The sequence below is a fragment of the Lytechinus variegatus genome, chromosome 4 (assembly GCF_018143015.1).
Source record: "Lytechinus variegatus isolate NC3 chromosome 4, Lvar_3.0, whole genome shotgun sequence".
Classification (NCBI taxonomy): domain Eukaryota; kingdom Metazoa; phylum Echinodermata; class Echinoidea; order Temnopleuroida; family Toxopneustidae; genus Lytechinus; species Lytechinus variegatus.
In genome coordinates, this window is record NC_054743.1 from 15,151,971 (window position 1) to 15,179,961 (window position 27,991).

Sequence of the window (27,991 nt, forward strand, 5' to 3'; positions counted from 1 at the left end):
TTCATTTGTCGTCTTGATCTCCACTCAATTAAAAAGGATTTCAGTAGCTCAGTATTAAAAGTTATCAGCGAAATCTTCCGCAAAAAGTGATCCACTTCGTAAAATATCACCTGACATTTCTTAAATTCCTACAAAATATTACTGGATGCAATGGAGGTGTTACGTTTTGAGAAGTGTTCTCTTCTGTTTCCTCCGCTCTTCATGAAAAGAAACAAGGGTGAGTGTGCATGAATGATGAATCAATGTAATTTTATGTTCTATTTGCACTAAAATGTTATGATATCGATACGAGATAAAAAGGCCGACAACTTTATTATACCGGCAGGAAGGAATCCCTCAAAAAGTTGTGAGCACCAATCCGTTGACTCGCTTAATTTGCGAGGGTAATATCATTTTCTGAAGCATGTCATTTTTTCAATACATTTACAAGATGATATTGTCAATATCATGATTCGCCAATAGTCATGCGCCCTCATACTGTAAAAGAAAAACCTGTTGAAATTGTTAAGCATGGCTGTTTAAGCTCGTCACTCTATTGTTGAAAGTTTTAAACAACTTACACTGTAAAAATGAAGTGTTAATTTAGCACTTCCAGTGCTTGTATAGTGACTGCACTATACCAGTGCTGATTTTCTAGTTCAAATTTAAATTAGAAAATCAGCACTCGAAGTGCAGTAACTATACAAGCACTGTAATTTGCTAAATTAGCACTTCGTTTTTTACGGTGTGTTTTTAAAAAGTTTAAACATTTTTTAACAGGTTAAACAATAGTTGCTCGAGTGACATGCTTAAACAGCGTTGCTTAGCATTTTAAGAGCGTTTTTGGTTGTGCAGATGAGTGAAGGAATACTTCACTGACAAGAGTTTCGAACCGGTAGGCTCCCGGATAAAATCCAGCACCTGCAATGCATCCCTATTTACGTCAGAGTTTCGACCACGCATTTAAAAAACTTTCGGTTGCTCGGAGTATGGAAGCTGAGCGTCGGTAGATCGATATGACTAGCTAGCAAATGGTTTGGCGCCAACTACAGGGATAGATTATATTTGGATACCTAGGCATAAAATCTTATGCTCAATTCATTCCGGAATGTTTATGCCCACAACTTTGAATTACGAAATATATCAGAGTGAAGCGATCTCGATTGGAAGATTATACGAAACTGATATGAACAATAAAGTGAAATAACATTACTGTTTTTTGTGAACCAACATGAAAGGGATGAGATAATAGATTAGATTAATAAATTGCCAGTAGTTTGTTGTGACTGAGGGTGGTAACGTACAAAAAAAAGTCGCTGGCTATGGAGAATGGACTTCTATTTAGTATGCATGTCCTCCCACTTATCAACCTCATGAACAACGCGTCACTCTTAATATCAGTTCTCGAGGAAACCTGTTCTACAGTAGACGAGTCAGCCTCTTAGAAGAGTGAAGCAGGGAAGTTTTGATGAGACGCAATGGACATTTTGGAGGAAGAAATTTTGTTACCATCTCCTGCTTATTAGTAAAGTAAGGGAATCCTTGTCATGATATAGGTCGTACTGCTAATGATTTACTATAAGAGTCTGATACAATGACAACCTTGTCGCCAAACTTGAAAGTGATCCCTTTCCATCTCTCTCAGAATCCTCCCGTTCTCTCCGTCTTCAACACCGCATTCGCGTGCTCTTTTTCCCCTCTCTCTCTCCTACTACCCCCCCCCCCATTACTGTCTCGCCTTTTCTTCCAATCATATCTGCCAACGTCGAGCTTTATCCGCCCAGAAGCTACGCTTGTGTCATTATTGTGTTCTTTTCTCCAATGTCTCACGGTATGAATTATTCTACTGTGCCATTATAAAGGACTTAACTAATATTGATTGTATTGTTTTAAGAGTGCCATTTCACCCTTATCATTTGCTGTTAATGTATAGCGCGATATGTATACATATTAATGAGATTACTTAATGATATCGATATCAATTTGTATACAACTCGCCAGGCATTATGTCATTGACCTGTCGTCTGCCAGCTGATCCCAGTAGCGAAACTATCGACCGTCCGGATCGGACTGACAATCGCTTTCATCAGCCTTTGCCGACACCGCATCTTCGCGGTATGACGACACTGAAGCCTCTCCAGTACGTGGCCACCAGACCGAGATCATCGATCACGAAGCGGACTTCGTCAATGCTGACAAGGAGAAACGGGCCTCCGTTGCAAGGTGTTATGGCGGTGGTTGGGCGATCGACGTTGTCCAAGGAGTTGATGGCGAGTTACAAACACACTAAACGAGTCGGACCTTACCTCCTGGGCCCAACCATCGGCGAGGGAAGCTTCGCAAAAGTGAAAGAGGCGATGCATGTCCTTGTTGGCGAAAAGGTGGGCAATTCTTTTAAAATACCTTTTTTTCATTATTCAATGATTATTCCTTTCTGTAGGGGCTACAGTGCACTCGAAATTACAAGGATTTAGAATAAACCCAGATCGACTGTCGTTAGTGACCAATTAATTTCTCTTTCGAGATATAATCCTCAAGAATTCGAGAAAGAATTATCCGGAAATGATTTGAATGTAAATCTCTAAGATTTAAATGTTTATCCAGAGTTTGACTTGTCACCACTGGCAATCAAGATTTATTCTGACATTCCTGTTTATTTAGACCGTATACCAGATTTTCTTTTAAGTTTGATATAAAAGTGAAATATGGTGATGACAGGTTATTTATCTGCAAGTAGTTAGTTTGTTTGGCGTCTCATGCATTTTGTGCAGTCTGTACGTCTTATCTAATATACTATCAATATATTGTGATTTAATTATGTTTCAGCCTTTTCCTGCTATTTCTAATTTAGCATTTTATTAATGATAAATCATATCAATTATAGTCAAGTATTGTGTTATCTATCTAAATGGTATCGTACTTCAAATGACAAGGAAACGGGGATTGTGATTTTAGAACGAAGAGTTGTAATTAAAACCATATCGACATAAAATGTATCTGAGTAATACGATTGATAGAGATCGTTTATAACATTGGGAGCGTTTAAACAAACACGTGCACAATCTGCAAGAAAACTGTTGTGAAGACTTTTTAAAACATAGCAACGTAAACCCGGATCCATTTATAATCACCAAACAGCTATTAATTTGAATGTATTTTAATATACTCAGTTTCACCTCCCCCTTTTTTTCTAAAATTGTGTACAAAACGTAAAAATGAAAATCTGATTGTGATTTTTTCGCATGATCAGCCCCCCCCACTTCCGGCTCAGTCTCCCCCTTTTAAAAGAGTTCCGCGGTTGTATATACTTCCGTTGAAGGACAAATTTCTGTGTTTTTAATATGCATGGACCAATGGATGAATTTGTGACAATGATGAGAGAAAGTGTATGCGTCAATGAGACGATTTCTTTCTCTTTAAACATGTTTGATGTGATTTTTCTCTCCATAAGTGAAGGAGTGTCAAGTTTGTTCCGGCAATCCCATTTCCAACACCTTTTTGACTTGGAGATCTTGTTATGATAACTTTATTAACTCGTTTATTTACATACAATGTGTCGATATAATGACACTTTTGCATGCTTAATTACAATTAATTATATCTTATTCACGGCTAACAAAACAACAAGAACAAGTGAATTGCGATTTGTCGTGGCTTTAATGAAAATAGAGATGAATGTGCATCTTTACCAATTCTGCTTTTTGTGTACAGTGTATGAATATCATCACATATACATATACCGATAATGTCTGTAACCAACCGATACCCTTGTTTAATAAGCTCCTCGGAGAGGGGTTAAACCCCCGGCTAGAAGGCCCCCCTCGTAAGTTCTTCAATGTTTAAAATTCATGGCTGTTTTCCCACTGGTTCCCTGCTAGCCGGACCGGAATCCCAGCACAGCTATTAATTATGAGCTATCGGTGGATTACAGATGACATAAATATAGCATATAGAGATATATGAATGCCCATGACTATAGACCAGCCTGCCCGCCTTTAAGATCAGGTCAGGCTAAGATTAAACTTTAAGCATGACACAATTATTTCAGTTTAACAGCGTTCTCAAACATTTGTATGTACAAATAGGTCCCCCTCACCTAGGTAACGAGTGGGGACCTGCAACTTACATAATAACATAACATAATTGATTAAAATCCACATGCCTGCCCTGGCATGGAAAGGAAAAAAGGAGGTACTTTAATAATGCGCCTCTTACTGAAATCATGCCCCCAGAACTTCAACTGCTTGTTTTTCAACAACACACAAGGCGTCAACACTCCTCCCAAAAACGAGTAAGGGCGAAAACCCGCCTGCCCACTGGCCAAAATAGGACAGGAGGATAAAATTCCCTTACGGCCCACTTATGCACGACGATCGTTGTTAGGATTGGTGTGCGACCAGGTCAAACACCCTCGAATTTGGATTCGTGTTACGCTCTTCTATCAGCCTAGGCTCTGCCTAGATTCTGAAATTAACCATGAAAAGTATACCATCACCCTCCAACTACTTCATACACCATTCATTATAGAGTATCATATAGATTCAACAAATACAACTTCCCTGGAAAATATAAATGCAAAAGTACTTGTACCCCCCCCCCCCCCCCCCCTAATCACACTTTGCCAAGATCAACTACTGCTGGTATTCAAGCCAACTATAGGTATCCAATTTTCATCCCACTGAAAATATTGAGCCCCTTAAAGGAACTTTAATAAAGGAAATTGAATTCAGAAAGAAATTTGTTTCACCAAACGAAATTCACTAATATGGCCATACTCTGGCAAAGGGAAGCAAGGTACGAAAGTATCACTCGTTGTAAATGACCAATGCGTGTTCGTCATTAACATATACATCAATGCAATTAAACTAAATAATATTTTCTTCAATATCTTTCCCCAAAACGATCATTTCTTCACAATTTCTGCCTGAACGGGCAGCACACAACAGATATTTAAAAACCATAACTCAAATCTGACTGATGCGTGAGCTGCTTCCTATACCAAAGGTGGGCAGTATTAATAATAAATACACCATGACAAAATTACCATACAAATTCACATAAGTATACCAACATACTACGCCTAAAGACCTGAACATTCGGCTGAACTTGAAGAAGCCTAAAAATTGGGACAATACTTCCGTCTAATTCCTAAGGAGTCCGATGCAGACCCGAGAAATAACTTTATCTGAAATGAAGCCTATGCAATCTTATCAAACATTTCTTCATATATAATGCTCATGGTAGAGGAAAATAAAACATACATAGAAATTATGAATTCATAAACATTTCTTCTCAAATGACCTGAGAAAATTATAATTTCAATCCCCAGATTTTTTCTATAACCATCCATAACTTGGATTTTTATGACAACTCACATGAACGTTTGAGGCATAACCTGCTTCATAGTAATTTCGAATTGACTTCTTCCTTGCAAACAAAAACTAAATAAACAAAATAACATTAAGAATGCACAAGGACAATAAATACACAACCATATCCATAATATGCAAGAATCCCCCCACGATATATATGTCAACATCCCCCTTAATTATAACTAGAGGATGGTAATGGGGAGGAGGTGGGAATTTTGTAAGCACGCTTTACACATGCACCGTCATCTCTCTTCATTGAAAGCCAAAACGAAAATGAAGCATTCCCCGCACTTTTATCCGCGCATAGCTCAACCGCGGCAAATGTCTGGCATTGTGCCCAAATTCTTTGGCGCGGGCGCCAAAAAGCGCTGCCCCGCCCTTTACGGGTCGGGTCACGAGCCCTTTCTCGGGCAACCACGCCCCCTTTCAAAATCAAAACAAACTAAAATGTGTATTTTGCTAGCCCGCTAATAAATCATTTTAAATCGTCAAGCCGTCTTTAAAATCCATTATTCACGGCTAACAAAACAACAAGAACAAGTGAATTGCGATTTGTCGTGGCTTTAATGAAAATAGAGATGAATGTGCATCTTTACCAATTCTGCTTTTTGTGTACAGTGTATGAATATCATCACATATACATATACCGATAATGTCTGTAACCAACCGATACCCTTGTTTAATAAGCTCCTCGGAGAGGGGTTAAACCCCCGGCTAGAAGGCCCCCCTCGTAAGTTCTTCAATGTTTAAAATTCATGGCTGTTTTCCCACTGGTTCCCTGCTAGCCGGACCGGAATCCCAGCACAGCTATTAATTATGAGCTATCGGTGGATTACAGATGACATAAATATAGCATATAGAGATATATGAATGCCCATGACTATAGACCAGCCTGCCCGCCTTTAAGATCAGGTCAGGCTAAGATTAAACTTTAAGCATGACACAATTATTTCAGTTTAACAGCGTTCTCAAACATTTGTATGTACAAATAGGTCCCCCTCACCTAGGTAACGAGTGGGGACCTGCAACTTACATAATAACATAACATAATTGATTAAAATCCACATGCCTGCCCTGGCATGACCAGAAATACCCAATTATTCTTGGAAAATACGTGTTTCAGGTGGCCTAATTGCCAAATTACCGCCAAACGAGAATATATAATTTATTTATATATGATCGACCGCCAACAAACACGTCAAAATTTTACTCGTATCTACCAAGATATTCAATAAATCTTAGCAACCATTACAGGATCATTCTACTAGTATTCACCAACGTTATCATCCTTAGTGCTTTTACCAGGGGGGGGGGGGTACCAGGGAACATTGCTCATTCCTCCATTACAATGTATATCTAGGTTATCCATAACTGACCCCAACATGATTTAATGCATGCATACATTGAACGTAAATGCATGAGCAGCTAAATAACAACAAATGATACATTATGAAAGCATAGACACACTGGTGAAACCGGCTCCAGACCAGCCAAAACCCTTATTCATACTATCGGATCGGACGGTCTGGAGTCGGTCACGCCGGAGCGACTAAGGTAAAATGTATAAATACATACTCAACGAAGATATGAAAGACCAACTTTTAACTCACTGATAAATCTGTCCAACCCTTCATCGGCCAGATGTAGGCCATCAGTTCTGTACAGCGAAATGTCATTATGGGATATTGATGGATGCGGTATGGCTTTACCATGAAATCTTGCAGCTAAAGCCTTGGCGTACCTATTGGCCGCCCTTCTCTTTAAGTCCAATTTACCTTGATCTCCTGTACAGCCAGCGGGGTACCAAACCCTCTCCAAAATGTCCGACCACACTATTTGAAATTTGTCCTTATTGGCGTCAAAAAGTCTATACGTCAAACTAGCCAGCTTCTTCTTGGACAGTGCCTCAATGTCATTCGTTCCTACATGCAATACTACTACTGAAGGCTTTGGTTCACTCCGACCCATCTTATCTAACCAATCGCTTACCCCTTCAATTCGTAGCCCCCTTTTCCCCAACCAGCGGACCGACGTTCCAAGTCCAAGGTCAGCCTCGCCGGTGTTCTTCGCCCTGCGATGTGCCCAAAACACTATCGAGTCCCCTATGATCCACACCACAGGTCCTGTAATAGAAAACAAGAAAAGAGGGCTGGGCAGAATTTTGAAGTATGAAAATTTCCCCCTGAAAGGTCTGCTACCCTTCACCACCCCTTCATCACGGGGTTTTCCCCTCCAAGATACAATGTATGTAATCACATTTTTGACCCCTCCCCTTAATCCTGAAAGCATTGATATTAAACACGTCATTATACCGTTGTAACATTCTCTCTAAAAAGCAGAATGCTCGTAATTGTGTGATATCATTAAACCCGCACTTACTCATTCAATATTAAGCCCAGAGTTATTTTGATGATACATGTATATTGATATCAACATGTACAGGGGGGGGGGGGGGGTCGTTATGATCAATCTGATGTTCCAAACACCTTCCAATCAATATAGTACTATCCCTTTCTTCCTTTTGTATAATGTAATAATGTATAATGTATAAACACATTCCAACCAATATATAATAATGTATAATGTATAATGTCTGAGCACATTCCAATCAATTTATAATAATGTATAATATATAATGTAAAATGTATAAGGTATAATGTATAATGTAAAATGTATAAGGTATAATGTATAATGTATAACGTATAAACACATTCCCATCAATATAGTACCATCTCTTTCTTCATTTTGTATAAAGAATGTAATAAAGTATAATGTATAATGTATAATATATGATGCATAATGTATAATGTATAATGTATACTGTAACAAGGGCTCCTTTGTAAACAAGCCTCTTGGCACTGAACATACCACCCTGCTTCTGAATAGGGCTGAATAAAATAAAACAATACCATGTAAGCAGATATATTGAGAATTATACACCCAAATATCCAACAACCCATCGGCCACGGCTTTGATTAAAGCACATGTCCTCGTGTAAAGTAAACGCGTTGTGACATTATTGGAAGATAACTTACACCTGATTTTGGTCAAAATGTCAAATAACCTAAAATCATCATTTCATATATATTTTCGTTCTTTTTTTTTTTTTTTTTTTTTTTTTTTATTTTTTTTTACTTAACCATGTCGAGTCTTATATATCTCCGATGTGCACTCGAAACCCAACGCCCCATGCGTTGGATTTCTTCATCCGAGCAACCGGCCATGGCAGCGGTCGTAGCCGCCCCAATACGAAAGGAATGCGATGAAAACATTGCCGCCGGCATATCCCCGTATGTCAAACATCGTTTTATCATGTTTCCAAATTCACGCCTAGTTAGCGGGAGAGCACCATATGAACAAAAGAAGGCTCCACCATTCTTTGGGCGGATTTCTAAATAACGAATAACCGCCATCACAGGGCAGCTAACTGTCCCCAACTCTGGTATCGAAATGGTGCACCCATTTCCCCGCTGGTCAGTCTTTGACTTCCTTAGGAATAATTCCACCCTGCGATGCGGTGCATCGCCAGTGACCCTAACATCTGTGTGCTGCAGAATAGACTCACATCTATGCCTGGACTCTACTGTCAACTCACTAACTCTCAACAAACCATAAAATGCCACTGAAAAAGCAGCAGAGTACATCAAAACATCGTAATGACTACCACAAACATGCCTCAAGTAGGCGAGCATTCTATTTAACACAGACAATGTGATTGGATGCCTAGCATCTCTTCTCAAAGTACTTCGCCTACACCCTTCAATTAACCTTGTAATCACAAAACTCTTGGTCACATCCTTTAGCCCAGATGAACTCATATAAAATGCCAACCCAGATATGTATGTTTGAATAGTAGACCCTGCATATCCCATAAAGGATAAATAAGAAATGAACTGCGCCACCCATTCTACATTAGGGGGTAGCTGGGGGTCGTATCCGTACACTTTACAAAATTTCACGTATGCCCCCAAGGCAATAGAGTAAGTTGTGTGTGTTCGAGCTGCCCTAGAAGCCATCAGCAGTCGACTTCTCTCGATAGCCAGCTCTTCCAAAGACGGACTGGAACCTCCACGCCCTCCCGGGCGGCCCCCGGTGCTAACGCATGGAACCTCGGCATCTGAAATCGAGATAGTGCATCAGCTATACCATTATCACATCCATGTACATGCCTAGCCCTCAACACTATATTATTGCTTAAACATATAATCACCACCTTCCTCACCAAAACCATAATATCAGGGCATAGCGCCGACTGCTTGTTAAGTACTGCCACCACGGCCTGATTATCACAATTAAACAATATATTCTTGTCCTTTAGCTCCATGCCCCAAATCTCCAAGCCTACCCAAATAGGGAATAGCTCTAAAAAAGCTATAGACCTCCTACCGGCCTGGAAATCAGCAGGCCACCTGGATTGAGCCCACCTGCCTCCAAAGAAAATTCCAAAACCAATGCCAGCCGCCGCATCAGTGAAAAACTGAATTTCCTCGCTTCCAAACCAGCCTGGAGCCCGGAAGAAAACTTGACCATTAAAATGTGCCAAGAACTCCAACCAAACCCGCAAGTCAGCCTTAGCCCCTCTCGTCAACCTAACCATGTGAAAAGGACGCTTAACGCTCTTAGTTAAGTCAATGAGCCGTCTCATGAATGCTCGCCCTGGAGCAATTGCCTTACATACAAAGTTTAGACTACCTACAATCGACTGAATGTCTCTTAGGGAAATTTTTTGTTTCTGTACCGCCCAATTTAATTTCCCTACTAATTTCTCAATTTTGTCCTCCGGTACCCGAACCTGCTGAGAAACGCTATCTATTACCAGCCCAAGATATGACAACTGTGTGGTCGGGCCTTCCGTTTTTTCTCGCGCTATGGGCACCCCAAATCGTTCGCAAATTGCTTCAAAACAATGCATTGCCCGCCTGCAATCCTCCGAGGCAGGGCCGCCTGCAAAAAAGAAATCATCCAAATAATGGACAATATTTTGCGACTTCGCAACTTTTCTCGCGCAAAACTCTAAAAAAGTACTAAAACATTCAAAAGTGGAACAAGAAACTGCGCAGCCCATCGGCAAACAACGATCAAAATAGTAACGACCATCTATATACATCCCAAGCAACTCAAAATCTTTTGGGTGAACAGGCAAGAGCCTGAAAGCTGACTTAATGTCAGTCTTTCCCATAAGGGCACCCCGCCCCAATTGCGTCACAATATCTACCGCCGAATCAAAGGACGAATATGTTACTGTACACTGCCCCTCCGGTATGCCATCATTAACTGAATTTCCCCTGGGTGCCGATAAATGTTGAATCATACGGAACTCCCCTGGGGCCTTTTTGGGCACCAACCCCACTGGTGAACACCTCATATTCTCGAAGGGAGGAACAACAAAAGGCCCAACTATCCTACCTAAGTCTATTTCATCCCTCAATTTCTTTTTCAACGTATCCATGTGTTCGAATGCTGATTTCAGGTTTTTAACAACCAATGGGACCCTGTCCCCTTCAAAATGTAATGAAAAACCAAACTTAAAACCATTATACAAGCACTGAGCATGCTCCTGATTAGGATAAGTAGCTAACATGGGCACCAAACGTGCTAACTTAATAGGGGTCGGAGCAATAGACGACACCGCACTAGCCGTAGACCTATTTACTGCCAGCGGGACTGGAACCGGCCCGCCCTTGGCTACACTGCTTAGCCCCATGACCTGTCGCCTGGCAGCGGGAACACTTGTGCTCATAGATGCAAGCTTTGCCTCGCATGCACTTGCCTCTATTAAAGGCAAAGCACACGCCTCGGCTGGGTGTGCCATTGGCTCCGGGTCCCTTTCCTCCGAAGGGAAAAGATTTTCTCGCGCCGTACTCCCCTCTGTAGAACTGATGGCGAGGGGCATGGGGTAAATTGTGGCGCTGCCGCGGACCATTAGAGGCCACCAGCATCAACCACAACTCGGCGTCGACGCTCGCCCAGGATCGCCCGGGTAAACGCGCCTGCTTGCTCCTAAACTGAGTGTCATAGTCACGCCAGCCATAACCTGCAAACGCACGGGCTGCATGCCTTATCAAATCCATATATTTCATGAGCTCCCTGCTCCTTTCAATGTGCTTCTCAGCGTAAATTGAGGCAAATACTAGAAACACCGAAGTCCACTGCTCTACCGACATGATTTTCTTAGCCTTTGATTGAGGTTGAAGTTGCAAACCAAGACCAGATCCCGATTGACACAAACTCAAAGTGGTGTCACCTACACTCAAGGCCCCAAACTCATCACGTGCATTATTATGCTTAAGGAGCACTCCCAAATCTATATATTCACTTGCCCAAATTTTTTCCTTCAGTGAGATAGCCACTTCCACACCTAGTGGGTCGCATGCGCTAATAAATGGTTCCGGTGCCCCCAACACGGCAGAAAGCCTAGGCGCCTGGGGCTCAGATCTCTCAACACCGACCTCCACTAGATCTAGGCCTAGATCTTCGGCTACCCCTGCCGACCGCGCCGGCACTGAAACTGCTGGCTGAGCCTGCCCCGAGCTACCGGTATCCGACTCCTGAGCTACTATCTCATGCCAAGCAATAGATCTGCCCACGGGCGCCTGGCCTTCCCGCCCCACTAGATCTAGATCTAGCTCTGCCATTTTATCACCAACTTTAGACCTAGGCCTACCACTTTTTTCATCAACATCGACAACTTGAGACTGAGAGGGATTTAACTCACCGCTCCTTCCTGGCCCGTTGTTGCCGCCTCCCAGCCCCAGATCCACACTTGCGGGGGTTGACGTCGCCCGTGGACCTCTCGGCCGACCCGGCCTCCTCTTCGGTGTGTCATCTCCCTTCCTCGCACCTGCGGTCGTTATTTTCTTGGCCTTAACCTTTGGCATGATCAACTCGCGAAACTAGAGTTAGACTCGAAGCTCCGTCACTCAGCCCAAGTCCAATGAATCCTGGATGCAATCACCTCCAAAGTTCAATCAAGCGAACCGCCAAGAAAAAATTCAATCCTGAACTTGCAAACTGAATCTTTTAGGTCCACAAATCGGCACAGCTAACTTAGTCTTAGTTCTACGGCAACAATTCCTGAGGCTGAAGTCTGAAGACAGTAAAAAACTGAAATCAGCGTCTGTATAATCCAATAAAAGTATGAATCCTTTGTGTAGATATCCGGTATAGGTAGCTAGACAAATGTCGAAATATCTGCCACCTAGGCCTAGTTGCCAGTGCCGAAAGAAAATTTTCAAAAAATTTTGTAAGCACGCTTTACACATGCACCGTCATCTCTCTTCATTGAAAGCCAAAACGAAAATGAAGCATTCCCCGCACTTTTATCCGCGCATAGCTCAACCGCGGCAAATGTCTGGCATTGTGCCCAAATTCTTTGGCGCGGGCGCCAAAAAGCGCTGCCCCGCCCTTTACGGGTCGGGTCACGAGCCCTTTCTCGGGCAACCACGCCCCCTTTCAAAATCAAAACAAACTAAAATGTGTATTTTGCTAGCCCGCTAATAAATCATTTTAAATCGTCAAGCCGTCTTTAAAATCCATTATATATTTGCTGTTGTTACCACTAGCGTATAGAAGATGGGGATGGGGAGAGCTGCGGGCCATGGACCCCCGTTATTTTTCACGACCAAGAAAAAAAAAATTAAATGAAAGAGAGGAGAGTTGAAATATGGTATTATTTTCTGAATATTATGTCAAAATCTATCACAAAATTATATTTTTAAAGGTCAAGTCCACCTCAGAAAAATTTTGATTTGAATCAATAGAGAAAAATCAGACAATCACAATGCTGAAAATTTCATCAAATTCGGATGTAAAATAAGAAAGTTATGACATTTGAAAGTTTCGCTTATTTTCAACAAAATAGTTATATGAACGAGCCAGTTACATCCAAATGAGAGAGTCGATGATGTCACTCACTCACTACTTCTTTTGTTTTTTATTGTTTGAATTATACAATATTTTAATTTTTACGAATTTCACGATTAGGACCTCCTTGCCTGAAGCACAAATTGATAAATAATGGAATTCCACGTGTTCAGGGAGGAATGAAACTTCATTTCACATGACAATGACGAGAAAATATTTTATTTTCATATTTCATATAATAAAATACAAAAGAAATAGTGAGTGAGTGATGTCATCAACTCCTTCATTTGGATGTAACTGGCTCGTTCATATAACTATTTTGTTGAAAATAAGCGAAACTATAAAATGCTATAATTTTCTTATTTTACATCCGATGTTGATGAAATTTTCAGTGTTATGCTTGTTGAATTTTTGTCTTTTTATTCAAATCAAGTTTTTGTTGGGGTGGACTTGTCCTTTCAATAAACGATGTAAAAGTTTTAGCTGGTAACTTTTTACAAATTTTGCTTGATTGCCTGTTATAATATTTTGCCTTCTCGAAGTTTTTGGCTCAATAGTCACCGGTTGTTACAAAGGTTACACTGTAAAAACTCTGGTGTTAAAACTGACACCAATTGGTGTTAATAGAGGACCACACCCTGAGGTGTTAAAATAACACCCTAGAGATTGAACATAACACCAAAGAGTGTAAATGTATCAACTGTAGGTGTTGTAATAACACCTATAGGTGTAAAACTAACACCACCAATTTAACACCGGTGTAAAATAACTGGTGGTCCTCTATGTACATCGGTTAACACCACAGTTTTGCTGTGCTGTGTTCAGCGAGCCTTATACTGTCTTCTTCCCTTATTCCGATATTTTAAGCTCTTTCTCTACTTATTTTTGGTTTGAACATTAATGATGTATGTATCGTTTATGATTGCGGAAGAAATAAATGAACTTGAACTTGAACCGAACTCTCGTGATGCAGCCGATATAAGTTTTCCACTTAAACGTAGGAATTAAAATGTAAATTTAAAATGTAAAATTAAAACGTAGGAATTCAGAATTATGTATAAGCTTGAGCGTGATTGCTTGAAGGTAAAGGTGGGCCAATATTTTCGAGCACTTTAAATAATGACGGTATTTAAACATAAATGATGTGTTTTAATCATTTAATGACAACAAAATATATTGTTTCTGTCTTGCAAACTGCATGGGGGTGATTTAACAGGCCACCCCCCCCCCCTCTGCGAAAAGTAAAAAAAGTGTTTGGGTGTGTGGTGGGGGGGGGTATAATCCCCATTCCTCCAACCCCCCGGGACTTAAGCCAGCGCCTGGGACTGAACGAGGGTATCCCCCTTCTCAGCCCGTATACGGATGCAAGCTCCCAGAGGGAGCATGATTGGAGTCGAGCTACTAATCTTGACTTCTGACCTCCCCATTCAATTATAGATCAGAAATTTGTCCTGAAATTGGGGGAAATCGCTGAAAATGTACCTATATTGTCAAAATATTAATACAAAACATTTTATAGGGCGCTTAGTCATGTTGAAATCGCGCTTCCTAAATTCGCTGTTTTTGCACAGCGAGCTATGAATAAGTCACAAACATTCACATCTTTGAAAATTCCCGTTTAATGCTATATATACTCCCACAAAGTCCATGTTGAAAATACACTCTTTTGCGGAGCCGTTTTTTGTTTTATTTTTCTGGACAAGGGTCAATACGAAATTGATTGATAAAACGTCCAGGTATATACAGTCTTGTTCCCAATTTTCGCCAGACCTACGAAATATTCAGGGAAACGAAATATTAATGTAAAACAAAAAAAACAATGGAGCCACGGGTCAAGATTATGTCGTCCCTTTATGTTTTGGTTTAGATTTACATTATTTATTTGACTCCAACTAAATTTCGATTAATCTCCACCATTTTCTTTGATTTATTCGTTCTCATATATACTACTCTAATAAACCCAGTCTTATACCAAAATATCGCTACAAGAATCGAAAATGATAATTTCGTAGATAAGAATTTGATTATGTTTATAGAAGCTACATCTTCTATGACATATTTTGCTTTTTGTCTAAATAACTTCACTTTTCTTTGACTCCAACTAAATTTTGATATATCTTCACCGTATCTATTATTACCAATATTTGGATTTACTCCGGGATTTACTCTATTGTTGTAGGCCGGCCTACGTCAAATTTTCTTTCTAATAATTTGGAAAGATTAAATTCTTTGATAAGAATGTCATTATTCGCTTTATCTATGTATCTAAACGTAAATGTTCACCATTACAAAGAACGCATGTCTTGAAACAAAACTTTTATCAATACAGAAGGCACACATCGTACAGCGTAGGAGGTGTTTAATAGAGGGGCGATTGTTCACAGTTGAGATTTAGAACAACACTGTCGAACTTTGGACAAAGGTGTCTAATTATGTAAAACAAGTCACTCGTAGCGGTCAGCTTGGTCTAAATGAGGACCGGAGTGACCACCGTCGTCTTCGATTTCAAGATCTAATTTCTTGCATGGACTAAAATTATGCTAAGGGAGTGAGGGAGATATCCACTGTACAAAGCGGTCGTCGGCCCAGTTTAAAACTTTAATCTAATTTATCTCTTTCTAGTAAGCCTACATGCCTATTAAAGAATAAAGATTCGATGCCATGTCATCACTCTGTCCTATTCGAGTAACAGATTATTATTTCCTTGGTTGAGCTTTGAACTTTGAATATTGTTGTGTGTTTATTGTTACCAAGGATACTGACCCGAAAATTATTGTATTTATACCTTTAACCGAAACCCTGTTGCTCCAATGATCCCTTTGTCTATGAGATTGCATGTAGTAATTCTTTGCTCTTGTTTGATTGTTTCATTCACATGTTTTATTTCATAATTGCTAAGGTTGATCTAGATTTAACAAATTTTATTTTAATACATGCCAACTCATTCCTCAGCATTTCATGCAGAGAATTCGAAATATTGATGAAACTGCGATAGCAAGACAAAATATCACATTAATATTATTGTTATGAATTAATTAATATCAATATTAATAGATCGATAATAATAATAATATTCAGTTAATTAGATATGCATGAAACCATAATTCATACAAAAAAATAGTCACCATGTGTGTGCATGGAAATGTGAAATCTGTTAATTCAGATCTAAATGAACATGTTTTTAACACAGATTTGAATCTGACAAAGTTTGTAATTTTTCTGATATCATGGGGAAGATTGTTCGACAAATTGGGTGCAATTACATTGAATAGTCTTAATGCACTAAATTTCTTCGATAAAAACATTCTTCTTGTTAAAACATATTGGTAAAGAATATACGCCGCGGATCATTGCTAATCGGTTATAATATTGACTGGGATCAAAATTATTTTTACCATTATTTGTCTAAATTATTTTATACCATCATTTGTCTGCTCAACCTAGAAACGCAAAGATCGTCATCATACTAAATATGTCGCCTTCTTTCTTTGTTCCTAAATGCTTACAATGAACCGGGGGAAAACTCTCGAGTACTGAGCAATATGAGATAAGTTTACGAGATGCATGACGATAATTTTTTTTTCCATCCTCCACCGACTCGATCCATATTTTGTTTATCAACAGCATCTTCATAAGCATTGTTTGAGACAAAACTCTGTCAATATTTGGTTCCTAGGTTGCCGTCAAGATAATAGATAAGAGAGCCGCGAGAGAGGACGCATATCTGCACAAGACACTCCGTAGAGAGGCGGGACTTCTCCAACTTCTTGGCCACGCCCATATCGTACGTCTTCTTGAAGTCATGGAAACGGATAATAACTTGTACTTGGTGTTGGAGCTGTGTGGGGGCGGTCCTTTACTGGATAAGGTGTGTGAGAAGAGTGGTATTGAAGAGGGCGTGGCCAGGCGGTACATCAAGCAGGTGGCTTCAGCTGTTTACCACATGCATCAAATGGGTGTGGTCCATAGGTACGATTATTTTTTTTGGTTAATTCCGAAGGTTCGTAATTCGGAAGATTCTTTATTCCGAAGGTTCGTAATTCCGAAACACGTAAATTGCCCATACCTCGATGTTCGTTAATCCGAAAGCGTAAAAGGGTTCGTTAATCCGAACATTAATTTTTGTGGCGTTATTCCGAAGGTTCGATAATCCGAAAACGAAATAAGGTTCGAAGTTTCGAAGGTTCGTTAGTCCAAAAACGAAATAAGGTTCGATGTTCCGAAGGTTCGTTAGTCCGAAAACGAAGTAAGGTTCTTTGTTCCAAAGGTTCGTTAGTACGAAAACGAAATAAGGTTCGGTAATCATTACGTTTTCGGACTAACGAACCGTCGGAATTACGAACCTCATTTCGTTTTCGGACTTACGAACCTCCGGAATAACGAACCTTCGGAAATACGAACCTTCGGAATAACGAACCTTCGGAATTACGAATGTATGCGGATTTTTTAATCCTTAAATGATGAGATAAAAACAAAGCGGGACCCCGGTGCCTAAAATTTACTATTGTTGTTATTTTGCCATCCAATGGTAACTACCATAGTAACACTGATCAACAGCCAATCAGAATCAAGGATTCCATACAAGTTACCATTGCATGACAAAGTTACCATAATGGTTACATTAATGCAATGCAAGTTTTTTTTCTATGTGAGATAAACATAATAAATACTATATACTACACTAACTCCATGCGAATATATACATTATATAGAAAACGTTGTAATACATTCCTCTGCAAGTTGTTTTAACGTCGAATCTAATTAAAGAAGTATAACTCTGAAAGTTTCTAGCTGATGATCAGAATATGTTAGTCCGCACGTTCCCTCCCCATTGCTGGTAGAACAGTTTCCTTACATAAGTGGCTACCCTGGGTAAATAAAACATTCTTATTATAATTTATTAAAATAGACATTATAATGACCCAGTGCACGGTAAGCGGTTCCTCATCTTTCCATATTCTTTTTTTAAGTCAACCAACAACAACTAAACACAGAAAACAAACTATTCACGTCTCTAATGTTGTCAATTACAGAGATCTGAAAGTTGAGAATCTTCTCCTTGACGACAACGACAAAATCAGAATAATAGGTAAGTTCAATAACAGGTCAATAATATAGATACACTTCATGTAGCTAAGATAGTCAGGTATGGATGAACCTATTTTGTGTTGCTAGGCAACATTAGATTAATGAATGATAAATATTCCATTGAATGCAAATAAAATGTTATAAAGGAGTTAGAAATGTTATGCTTATTTCAATGCGTAAGGATTCGTATTGTTTAGTGGATTTAAACATGATTTAAACAACTGATTGAGTCGGTAGATATTTGTTCGTACACTGTAGGGTGAAATTGTTGATATTGGTAGAACTTGTACACTAACGTCACTGTTTATTTTGGATATTTTTATATCTATCGAACTGTAAAGTATATCATTTAAATCGAAGCTTTATCTAACTTCTTTTTAGTTATGTGATTTCAGGGAATGAAAGAATTAAATGATATTTAGACTCTATGGAAGTAAAATGTTCTTTCTTAAAACTGAATTTGAATGGACACCTAAAGGCATATGGTGTGAGAAGTTATGCGGACATTTTTTTTTCACGGGAGGTGCAAAGTATTTTCAAGCATTTTGGAAAGCGAGGGGCGGAATGATAAAAGTTTTATAAAAAGAAGAATATCCGAAATACTTAACATGAATTCTTCATGAAAATTTACAATAAAGTAACATTTTGTTTAATTTCAGGTAATCCCCTACTCTACGACCATGTATGGAAGTAATAGAAAAAAAACACATAATGAGTGAGAAATTTATTTTGATGGTATTAATTTTGGAAATTGTGGATTACAAAATAGATTTCTGTACACTAGCGTACCTACGGGGGGGGGGGCAGAGGGGGCAGTCTGCCCCCCTGACGAGTCACAACCCATATACAAAAGACATATCCCTGCCCCCCTGACGAGCTTCAATACCTATTTTGCCCCCCCCCCCTGACTAGCTTTTAGATTGAAGACCTTTTTTTTGCTTGTCAAATTTTTCGACCGGTTTTGCCCCCCCCCCGTGGAAAATCCCAGGTACGCCGCTGTTTCTGTACTGTAAAGAAGGTCAAGGGTTCGAATCCTACGGCAGCACTGTGGTTTGGCAAGACACAGTGTAGATGGGTCAATTTATAGAAAGTATAATGCTTGATTTCTTTTGTTCCATCTTTCCATTTCTGACATTGTCTATCATTTTCCTTACTCTTTTTTATTCAGATTTTGGGCTAAGTAATTTCATCGGGAACCTGGAGAGGGAAACCGATATTCGGGATGCTAAAAAACGGGAGCGGGATTTCTCGAGCCGCAAACAGGTGGACGTACGCGCAAGCCGGAGACAGAGCCGAACTGTTGGAGGGAGACATGCCGCCTCGGGTGATGAGGGTGGTAGGCCCGGTGAGACCAAGGGCGTGGCCAGGCCGCGGCTTCCATCGGATGACGGAACTAAACGACGAACGAGAGGATCGTCTCTTCGTGAGGAAAACGGTCAAGAAAGAGCGGGACTGCAGCGGAAAAACAGCAAGGAGCAACCTAACGTATCCAGATCCAACACCAAACAAAATGGCGGACGAAGTAATGGCGGGAATGTTCAAAATGCGGTTCAACCCATGTTTCCTCGGATGGCCAATGAAGAAAAGAGCTCGCCGGAGAAGAGGCGGGATGTTTTGAGGAATAGAAAGATGGACGTATTCGGGACTAGGGACTTTGCGGGAACGCTTTGCGGGAGTCCCGCCTATGCAGCTCCGGAGATAATTGCGAGGAAGCGATATGGACCCAAGGTGGACGTTTGGAGCATGTAAGGAAAATACTTGTTCTACTTTTTTAAATCAACAATAATAAAATGGTGAAAAGGAAGATGCTGAAGATAGAGAGGGGGATTAGAGGAGTGATGGAGGTAGGGAAAGGGGATGAAGATAGTGGATGGGGAGGGAGGGGGAAACGAGGGAGAGAGAAAGAGAGAGAGACAAGGGAGATAAGACACAGTATATTATTTTGATTGAATAGAAAAAATTTTACATCCGCATTCTTCATGAATGCAACATTCCATACATGCAAAAGAAATGTAAGAATATATTAAACTTAATATAGTTCTCTCATTCATCTCTTGTAATTATATCTGATATCATATTGCCTACATGAAAATGAAGAAATTATTCATTTTATTTGAGTAACGAGAGTCGTGATAATGATCACCTCTTTTCACAATAATGATGATAAACTTTCACATCGATCTCTTTATCAATAACTGATTATTGAAGATGAAATGACACTAAAACTCGGGATCAGAATGGGCAATATGCCAATATATATTTTTTTAATTCCAAATTGCAATTTTTTCTAATTTTATCAAGCCATGTCGACAGTTGGTTGAAACATCTATTACAACTCAACGCGTATTACGTATACCATATTCTAAACTGCATGCACAGGGCGAAAAATGGCCAATATGAAATCGATTTTTATCTCGCACCTCGAACAATGAAATAAACTGAAAATGGGTCAGGAATATTTATATAGGACGCAATCTCTCATAAAATTAGCAAACCTAATCACATAATGGTTCCATAAAAATATTTATCCATTTGCGGACAAAGATCAAAATTTGGTGCTCATTTATGGCCCCCCTGGCGACGTTAATCTGTCCACCTAATATGACATAATTACTGTAAATTATGACAACTGCGTTACCGAATTTCATCTTGAAAACCAATTAGTTTATTAATGGACATCAAGTGACCTCAGCGATGGTATTTTTATGTGTACATTAGATTAGAGTAATTTAGATACGGACTCGACGTATTAAGATTTTCTAGTTCTGCATGGATTTAATATAGCAATTAATTTGTTGACTTTAGTATCTTTTATAACGCTATAGTCCGTATATCAACGATAATATTGGTGTTTTTTGGAAGGATTAGATACTATGTCCTAATTGAAGTAGATATTATGTGTTTACATCTGTGTCTGTATAATTATATTCAGAAGGAAAAAAACAGCTATATATAAAGAGTAATAATGAATCAACCTTTTATCCTACAAGAATATCCCATTCAGCTAGTACACCAGCAAGCCCAATATAATTATCACGAAAGATTATTGTCCTTCACTGTTTTAAAAGACATCCTTATAATTTTTCCGATGTTCGAACCCATAATTTGCGGGGCTGATGCTCCAGGGCATGGGTGCTTTACCAAAAATTGAGCGAACTGTACATTATTTACAAAAATATATAATGAAGATATTCTTGACTATGGCAACTGTTGAATCATTATCTTTGGTTCTTCTTTCGTCTGACTCTATTTTGGGAATTGAGTTACTTCTTCATCACAAGATTATTACTTTGAAATTATCATTTTTTTACAGATCTATTATCAAACTGAACACGGGCAAAAGTATGTTGTTAACATTGAAGGACTTTATGAATATTTAAATAAATAATAAATAAATAATATAGGGTATTTATATTGCGCACATATCCACCTTGTTAGGTATTCAAGGCGCTCCTATATTACCCGGTTAAGCTATATAGCGCACACAGCTTTCAAAGGAATTACTTGCTACCGGTACCAATTTACCTCACCTGGGTTGAGTGCAGGCGCGGATCCAGGAGAGGGCCGAGCCGGCCCCGGCCCCCCCCCCTATTTTTTGACAACCTGCAGAAAAAAGTTTACTCTTTACCTTGATAGAAACTACGAAAAACAGAAAGAAAAGTAAGAAAGAGGTATTTTACTCATGATGTGTAATTTACAGCCTCGTAACGACCGGCCCGACCCCGAAAGGAAACAAAAAAAGGGTGAGGGGAAGAATTGGAAAATAGACTTTATATAAAATTTTTCGCTCGCGCTTCGCGCTCGCATTGCCTGTGTAATGAATCCCATTCAAGAGGGTTAAATGACACTAATATATAACCAGTATATATACAATATATCCAGTTCTGATATCAATTTGCACACAATTTTCTAGCACATCAAGCATTTGATTTACACAAATTGTTAAATGTGTATCAAAATGTTCTGCTCGCGCTGCGCGCTCGCATTGTTTAATTTGTGAGATACCTATGCTCTTTGGAAATTCTTACCAAAATTTGTCAAAATGCTTCTTTATCATGTCAGTATATCAAAAAAATTAAGCTCATGCTTCGCGCTCGCATTTAATTGTTTGAGACGCACAGCTTGTTTATTTAAATAAAAACGCGCTTAGACTGTTCATTTTTTTCAGGTCGGAATATCAGAAATTTTGAGCTCGCGCTTCGCACTCTCATTATTTATTTGGTGATACTTGTATCCTCTTCAATAATCACTAAAAACAGTCCTAATTGAGTCACTTTTTACGTTACTATATGATAAAATTTCGGCTCGCGCTTCGCACTGTTTAGTCTGATACTTATCTTTGTTCATGATTATAAAGACTGCTCTGAATCTTCAGTTCTAAGGACATAAAATATCAAAGATTTTTAGCTCGCGCTTCGCGCTCGCATTATATATTAAGACCACATGAGATACCTAATATTGTTTATAGCAATAAAAACTAACATATACTTAAAACTTCAGTCTTTAGTTAGGACTACCCCGTGAAAACCAACAACAAAAAAAAGCCAGATTGTAGCGGCCAATCGAGAAAAAATGTTGATCAAAATTTTTTTCGGCCCCCCCCCCCTATTGGCGAAAGCTGGATCCGCCACTGGGTTGAGTGCAACACACTGTGGATCATTTAAGGAATGTGTGCGTGTAGCTTAGATTTTCAAGGTGCTTAGTTTCATATTGCGAGTATCGTAATAAAAATTAACGTTGACCCTGAACAAAATGTGCCAAAGTATTTATCGTTATTGTCAGTAAACAGCACTAACTTTTATCGCATTTAGCAACGATTGTTTCTACGCATAAAAACGAAATAGCCAATCGTTGTTAAATTTAATCTTCGTGTTGAATCTAATGCATTATTACTTAGATAATAGATATTGCATCGCTCTGATTCATCAAAAACTGAAGTTGGTTTCGTTATGATTACTTAATCATGTTTCAATGTTGTCAAATTCAATTTCGTGTGGTATCTTTCTTTTCTTTGACCGATTTCCGCGATTTATACTTTTATCTGTCTCTATATTATTCTATCAGTCTCTTGATTTCTAGCTTGTCACTGTTATCATGCTTCTTTTCACATCATTTCAATTTAATTCTAATATAAAATAACTATTTCCTTCCAAGCATGCACGGGGGGGGGGGCGTATGCCATCCTTTATTTATTTATTCTTTATTGTAACCATTTATCTCTTCGTTTTTCATTTCTAACTATCTATCTATTATCTATCTATCTTCCATATTTTATCATGTTCATTTTTCCATTTTCTCTATTTTTATTTCATTATCCTCATTTTTCTTTTTCCAATTTTCCCCTTTCCCTTTTGTTCTATTTCATTTTCTCTCGTCTGTAATGTGCCCTCATTTCAATCCACCCCCTCCCCTTTATATAATATTTATTAAACTTGAATTTAATTTCTGTTTCACCGCAGTGGTGTCAATGCATACGCCATGCTGACTGGAACTCTTCCCTTCATAGTCGAGCCGTTTAATCTTCGGAAACTCTTGTCGAAGATCCAGAAAGCAGACATGGGACCACTGCCCTCTGGTCTGTCATCAGGTAAAAAAAATATTGATTTTGACTGATCTTGAATCAATGTAAGGTATTTGAAGTACAAAACTGAAAAATCGACTGGAATATACCAACATTGAGGGGATATTAGCGTCTGTCTAAACTGAAAAATAATCATGAAAAGCTAGACACTTTCAGAAGTTCGGAGCAACCCATGGTACATTACAAGATTGACCATAATAATATTACTATATTGTAATCAGATACCCGTCTCTTTCAAGAAATATTACATTCAAAATCGCGGCATAAAAAGACGTACATGAGAAAAGGAAACTTTTCTGATGAATTGAATTACAGAGTGTCTAAAAGAACGTTGGAGAGATAAAGGGAGAGAGTAGCCTCGGGGGAGCGATTTAAAATAAGATTTAAAATAACTAGGTGGCCAATGTCATGGCCATAAAATCAATGAATGATCAATGGTCATACCCCCCCCCATCGTACAACTTTTTAGTTTTCATTAATACTGTCGCTCGCGCAAGCGCCTTGGTTGATAATTAGAAACACAATGTCTGCAATTTATAAGCTATATATGAATAACTTCCCGCCGAATTTATCTTAACTCAATTGTTCTGAAAATAGAGTTCACGATCTTGGTCAACTTCAAGATACCCACCGTGGTAATGTTTCAACATCGTATAAACATTAACCGGCGAAGCAAGACCATTCGCTTAAAAGTGCTTCAATCCTTACTTTGTAAATTCAGGATCAAGTTCATCGTATCCAGCTGCCTACATAAACCTTCTCGCGTTGCAAGGTTTAGAAAACAGACATCACGTTTGTGATGAAATTGGGACTACTTACACAAGCGAATATATGTCGACAGCCTTGTGCCCAGGTGTATCAATTCCCAACATAATAAACAGTGTAGGGAAATGGCGAGAGATTATAAACTAGGTTTAACTTGGTGAGGAAAACGAAAGGAGGGATGATTTGATCACGTGGAATATTGTTTATCAAATATATTTTGTGAAGCAGTTTGTAGTATCTTTCACAATGAAAATCAGCGTTTCCGGCAATTCTAGTCCTATATCGAGTTTTGTTCGGAAAGCTTAAGAGATGGGGATTATGTCGAAAAATATGCATTTTTGAACGCTCTGATTTTATCAGTGCACCTTGGATTTAACGAAAAGTGACGATATGTTTCGATCAAAAATGGAGCATTCGAAAAGAGATTTTTCTGTCAGTTTTCCATGATTGAAAGAGACGTTTAACATGTAATGAGGGCCATGTTGACTTCCCTTTCAATAAACATAGAAAGGGAATGTTCCCATTTTGACGTGTTAGATTTGTGATTAAAATCATGCATTAATCTTTTAAAATCATCAAGAGAATAATACGATGATAATTAATCAACGCTACCGTTATTAAGCTGTTGTTTATGTTTGTCAACAGTTACAATCATTATTCGCAACTCATTGTTGTTCACTGTCATGCCTCTGAAGAAGACATCTTAAATAGGATCTCTCTCTCTCTTTCTATCTTCCTTTTCAGACTGTAAGAGTTTTGTCCGTTATCTTCTCGAACCTGACCCGGAGAAGAGACCAACGGTTTATGACGTCTTGTGTCATCCTTGGTTGGCAGGTGTCTACGAGCCTCTCCGCTCTTTAAGCCCTACAGCATCAAACCACGCCCTCACCCCCACTCCTCCACCTACCCCTTGCTCTCCAGGACGAAGGCTCAGTCGCATGTTGCTCGATCACGACATCATCAGCTACATCCGGGAAACGCTTGGGATCAAATCGACGCACGTCAGCGAGTCGGTGCTTGCAGGGCGCGCCGACGAATACTCTGCGATTTACTATCTCCTGGCCAAGCAACGCGAGCGGGACGAGGTGCCAAAAATTGCCCAGAGACTGCAGGAGAACTGGGAAACCTTTCGAGTGTGTTCCCGTCAGGATGATGGGGAGGAAGATGATCTTGGTCACGGAGGTGATGGGGTGAATGAGGCCGGGCATACGAAGAAGAATCGAGGAGGGTCTCCAAGACAAGGAAGTTTGACGAATGATTTCGATGATGACGAGAAAAAGAAGGAGGTGGCGGCAGAGGTAGCCAACGTAGAAATAAAAAGCTTATTCTCATCAATGTTGTCCTATCTATGAATCTAGAAATAATCTGTATATCATGATGTGATATAGAACCATAAAATACGTAGTTTACATGATTTAGAATGAGTATAAACATGGAAATTTGAATTAGCTATCGGTATTCATACATATTGAAATAAATACTTAAAAGAAGTGATACCGATTATTAATGTATTTTCTCTTCCATCATGAACTTAAAATTATTATGATTAGGTTTTGTACTTTTTTAAATATGATTGTAAAACAATAATAATTATGCCGCATTTTGGTTTTAAAATTTGTCTTCTTATTTCTGATATACAGACTGCTCTTCAGATGGCTGGCAAGAAGAATGGTAGTTTCCACTTCAAGATGGCCATGGTAATTGAAGAGGAGGCTGAGAGAGCTGCACGATCACCAAATGATATCCCACCAAGCCCAAAAGAAACAGAAACTAGCGCCATCTATCGCGAGGTTCTTGGTGAGATGCCGCCGGAACTACCATCACCATCGTCACCCGCTAAGTCCATATCTTCTAAAGACGGACAACGCATAGCGACACCGTTCAGTCATCAACCGAGTGACAGACATGAGAATTTTAGTTCAGTTAACGACAGTCGCATCACAAGTGCAGCTAGTGGCAACCCATGGCTCATTATGCTTGGGCGAGAAAGGACAACGAGTACAATTCGGTCTGGCATCAGTGGTCTTGATACGAACAGAAATGCCCACCAATCCGGTGTGACAACAGCGTGCTTTCGAGAAGAGCAAGTGAAGAAGAAGCACGAAAAGGTCAATCACATGATTCGGACTGGGAGAAATGTAGAGTCGTCTGCGAAACGCGGGAGTGTGAATGGACGGGTTTCTCTATCTACCGGTAGGGCACTCAAGTTAACTTACCAGCAGTCAACCGATCCAACCGTGACGACATTTGTGAATCATTTCCGACACAACCATCTTCCCGATCGACTTACAAGACGATCGAATCTTAAGAATTCTCTCATCGCGGACATGACTGTAGGAGGTCAAAATGGACATCTAAATACACCCAAGTCCGTCACATTTCGAAGGAACAAATATACTTTAGAGGCTGATACAAGACTGCGGGAAACTGTCATAAAAGCATCTGTTGCAAACACAACCGGCGTACAAGAACATACAACGACAAAAGCTGGAATTACCAATGGCCGTAGCGATAGAAAGCAGGAAGAAGCCATCAGGGTTTACCGTTCTACGCGTAAAACAGCAGTTCCTCGCGATTTCTCGGAGAACCGTCGGCAAAGGCGAATTCAGAACCCAGTCAAACGTAAACCTGTTGGTAGACCCCCGGTGACACTGTCCCGCAAACCTATCAGAAACAGCAAGGGGAGAATAAATCCAACCACTCTACAGAAACAAGAAAGATCCGCTGCGACAACAACTGCGACGATGTCAGGACGACCGAGCACATCGAGCTTGCAGGATGAGCAGAATTGTATTGCAGAGGCGACAGTAAAGGGTATTTGTAGTTGTTCGAGGGCGAAAGACATTCGAAATGCCGCCAGTTCGAAGAATGTTGGCAACGACGTGACAAATTTCCCGAGGAGGTTCTCAACTAGTGACGAAGGATACGACACCACTCACTCAATAGACGGCGACTCCAACAAGAAATTACCCGATATAGCACCACCAATTCTGAGTCTTTCTCCAAGATGCCTGTCAGAAGCCGAAAAGGTGACTCTGTCGAAAACAATGAAAACTCTGAAACTTGGAAACACGGAAAGAACAAGTATTCAGATATCATAATCTTATGGATAAAACTGATCGAAATTGGACGATAATTATAATATGATAGAGATTGCTGTGGCGTTTTAGCATCAGTGGTATTTATCGTGTCATGTTATGAGAAGGATCGAAAGTATTATACATGAAACATTTTCCCCAAATTTAGCTCCTGGGAATTCTGTTTAAAGTGCTGAATAATAAAAGAATGATGATAAAATATGAATGAAAATGCGGTGAAATAAATTGATATTTTTTTTTTTCAA

At 39.5% G+C, this 27,991-nt stretch overlaps 2 protein-coding genes across 2 annotated transcripts; both read left to right on the forward strand.

Annotated features, from left to right (window-relative positions):
- The first annotated feature begins 1,816 nt into the window (after positions 1–1,816).
- On the forward strand, positions 1,817–20,051 carry LOC121413476 (CDPK-related kinase 6-like). The gene is made up of 4 exons (XM_041606299.1): positions 1,817–2,360; positions 16,891–17,183; positions 18,248–18,303; positions 19,471–20,051. Exons 1-4 carry the CDS (start codon positions 1,986–1,988, stop codon positions 20,049–20,051), a joined length of 1,305 nt encoding a protein of 434 aa, XP_041462233.1. The 5' UTR covers positions 1,817–1,985.
- Positions 19,946–27,977, forward strand: LOC121413475. Its single transcript, XM_041606297.1, has 4 exons — positions 19,946–20,047; positions 23,762–23,889; positions 25,393–25,946; positions 26,289–27,977. The coding sequence occupies exons 2-4, from the start codon at positions 23,781–23,783 to the stop codon at positions 27,747–27,749; spliced, it is 2,124 nt and encodes a 707-aa protein (XP_041462231.1). The 5' UTR covers positions 19,946–20,047; positions 23,762–23,780; the 3' UTR covers positions 27,750–27,977.
- The last annotated feature ends 14 nt before the right edge of the window (positions 27,978–27,991 follow it).

Coding starts and splice junctions, on each gene's coding strand:
- LOC121413476 (XM_041606299.1), top strand. CDS start 1,986: ATGTCATTGACCTGTCGTCTGCCAGCTGATCCCAGTAGCGAAACTATC. Junction 2,361..16,890: donor ATGTCCTTGTTGGCGAAAAG/GTGGGCAATTCT, acceptor TTTGGTTCCTAG/GTTGCCGTCAAGATAATAGA. Junction 18,304..19,470: donor CGACAAAATCAGAATAATAG/GTAAGTTCAATA, acceptor TTTTTTATTCAG/ATTTTGGGCTAAGTAATTTC.
- LOC121413475 (XM_041606297.1), top strand. CDS start 23,781: ATGCTGACTGGAACTCTTCCCTTCATAGTCGAGCCGTTTAATCTTCGG. Junction 23,890..25,392: donor GCCCTCTGGTCTGTCATCAG/GTAAAAAAAATA, acceptor CTTCCTTTTCAG/ACTGTAAGAGTTTTGTCCGT. Junction 25,947..26,288: donor AGAAGGAGGTGGCGGCAGAG/GTAGCCAACGTA, acceptor TCTGATATACAG/ACTGCTCTTCAGATGGCTGG.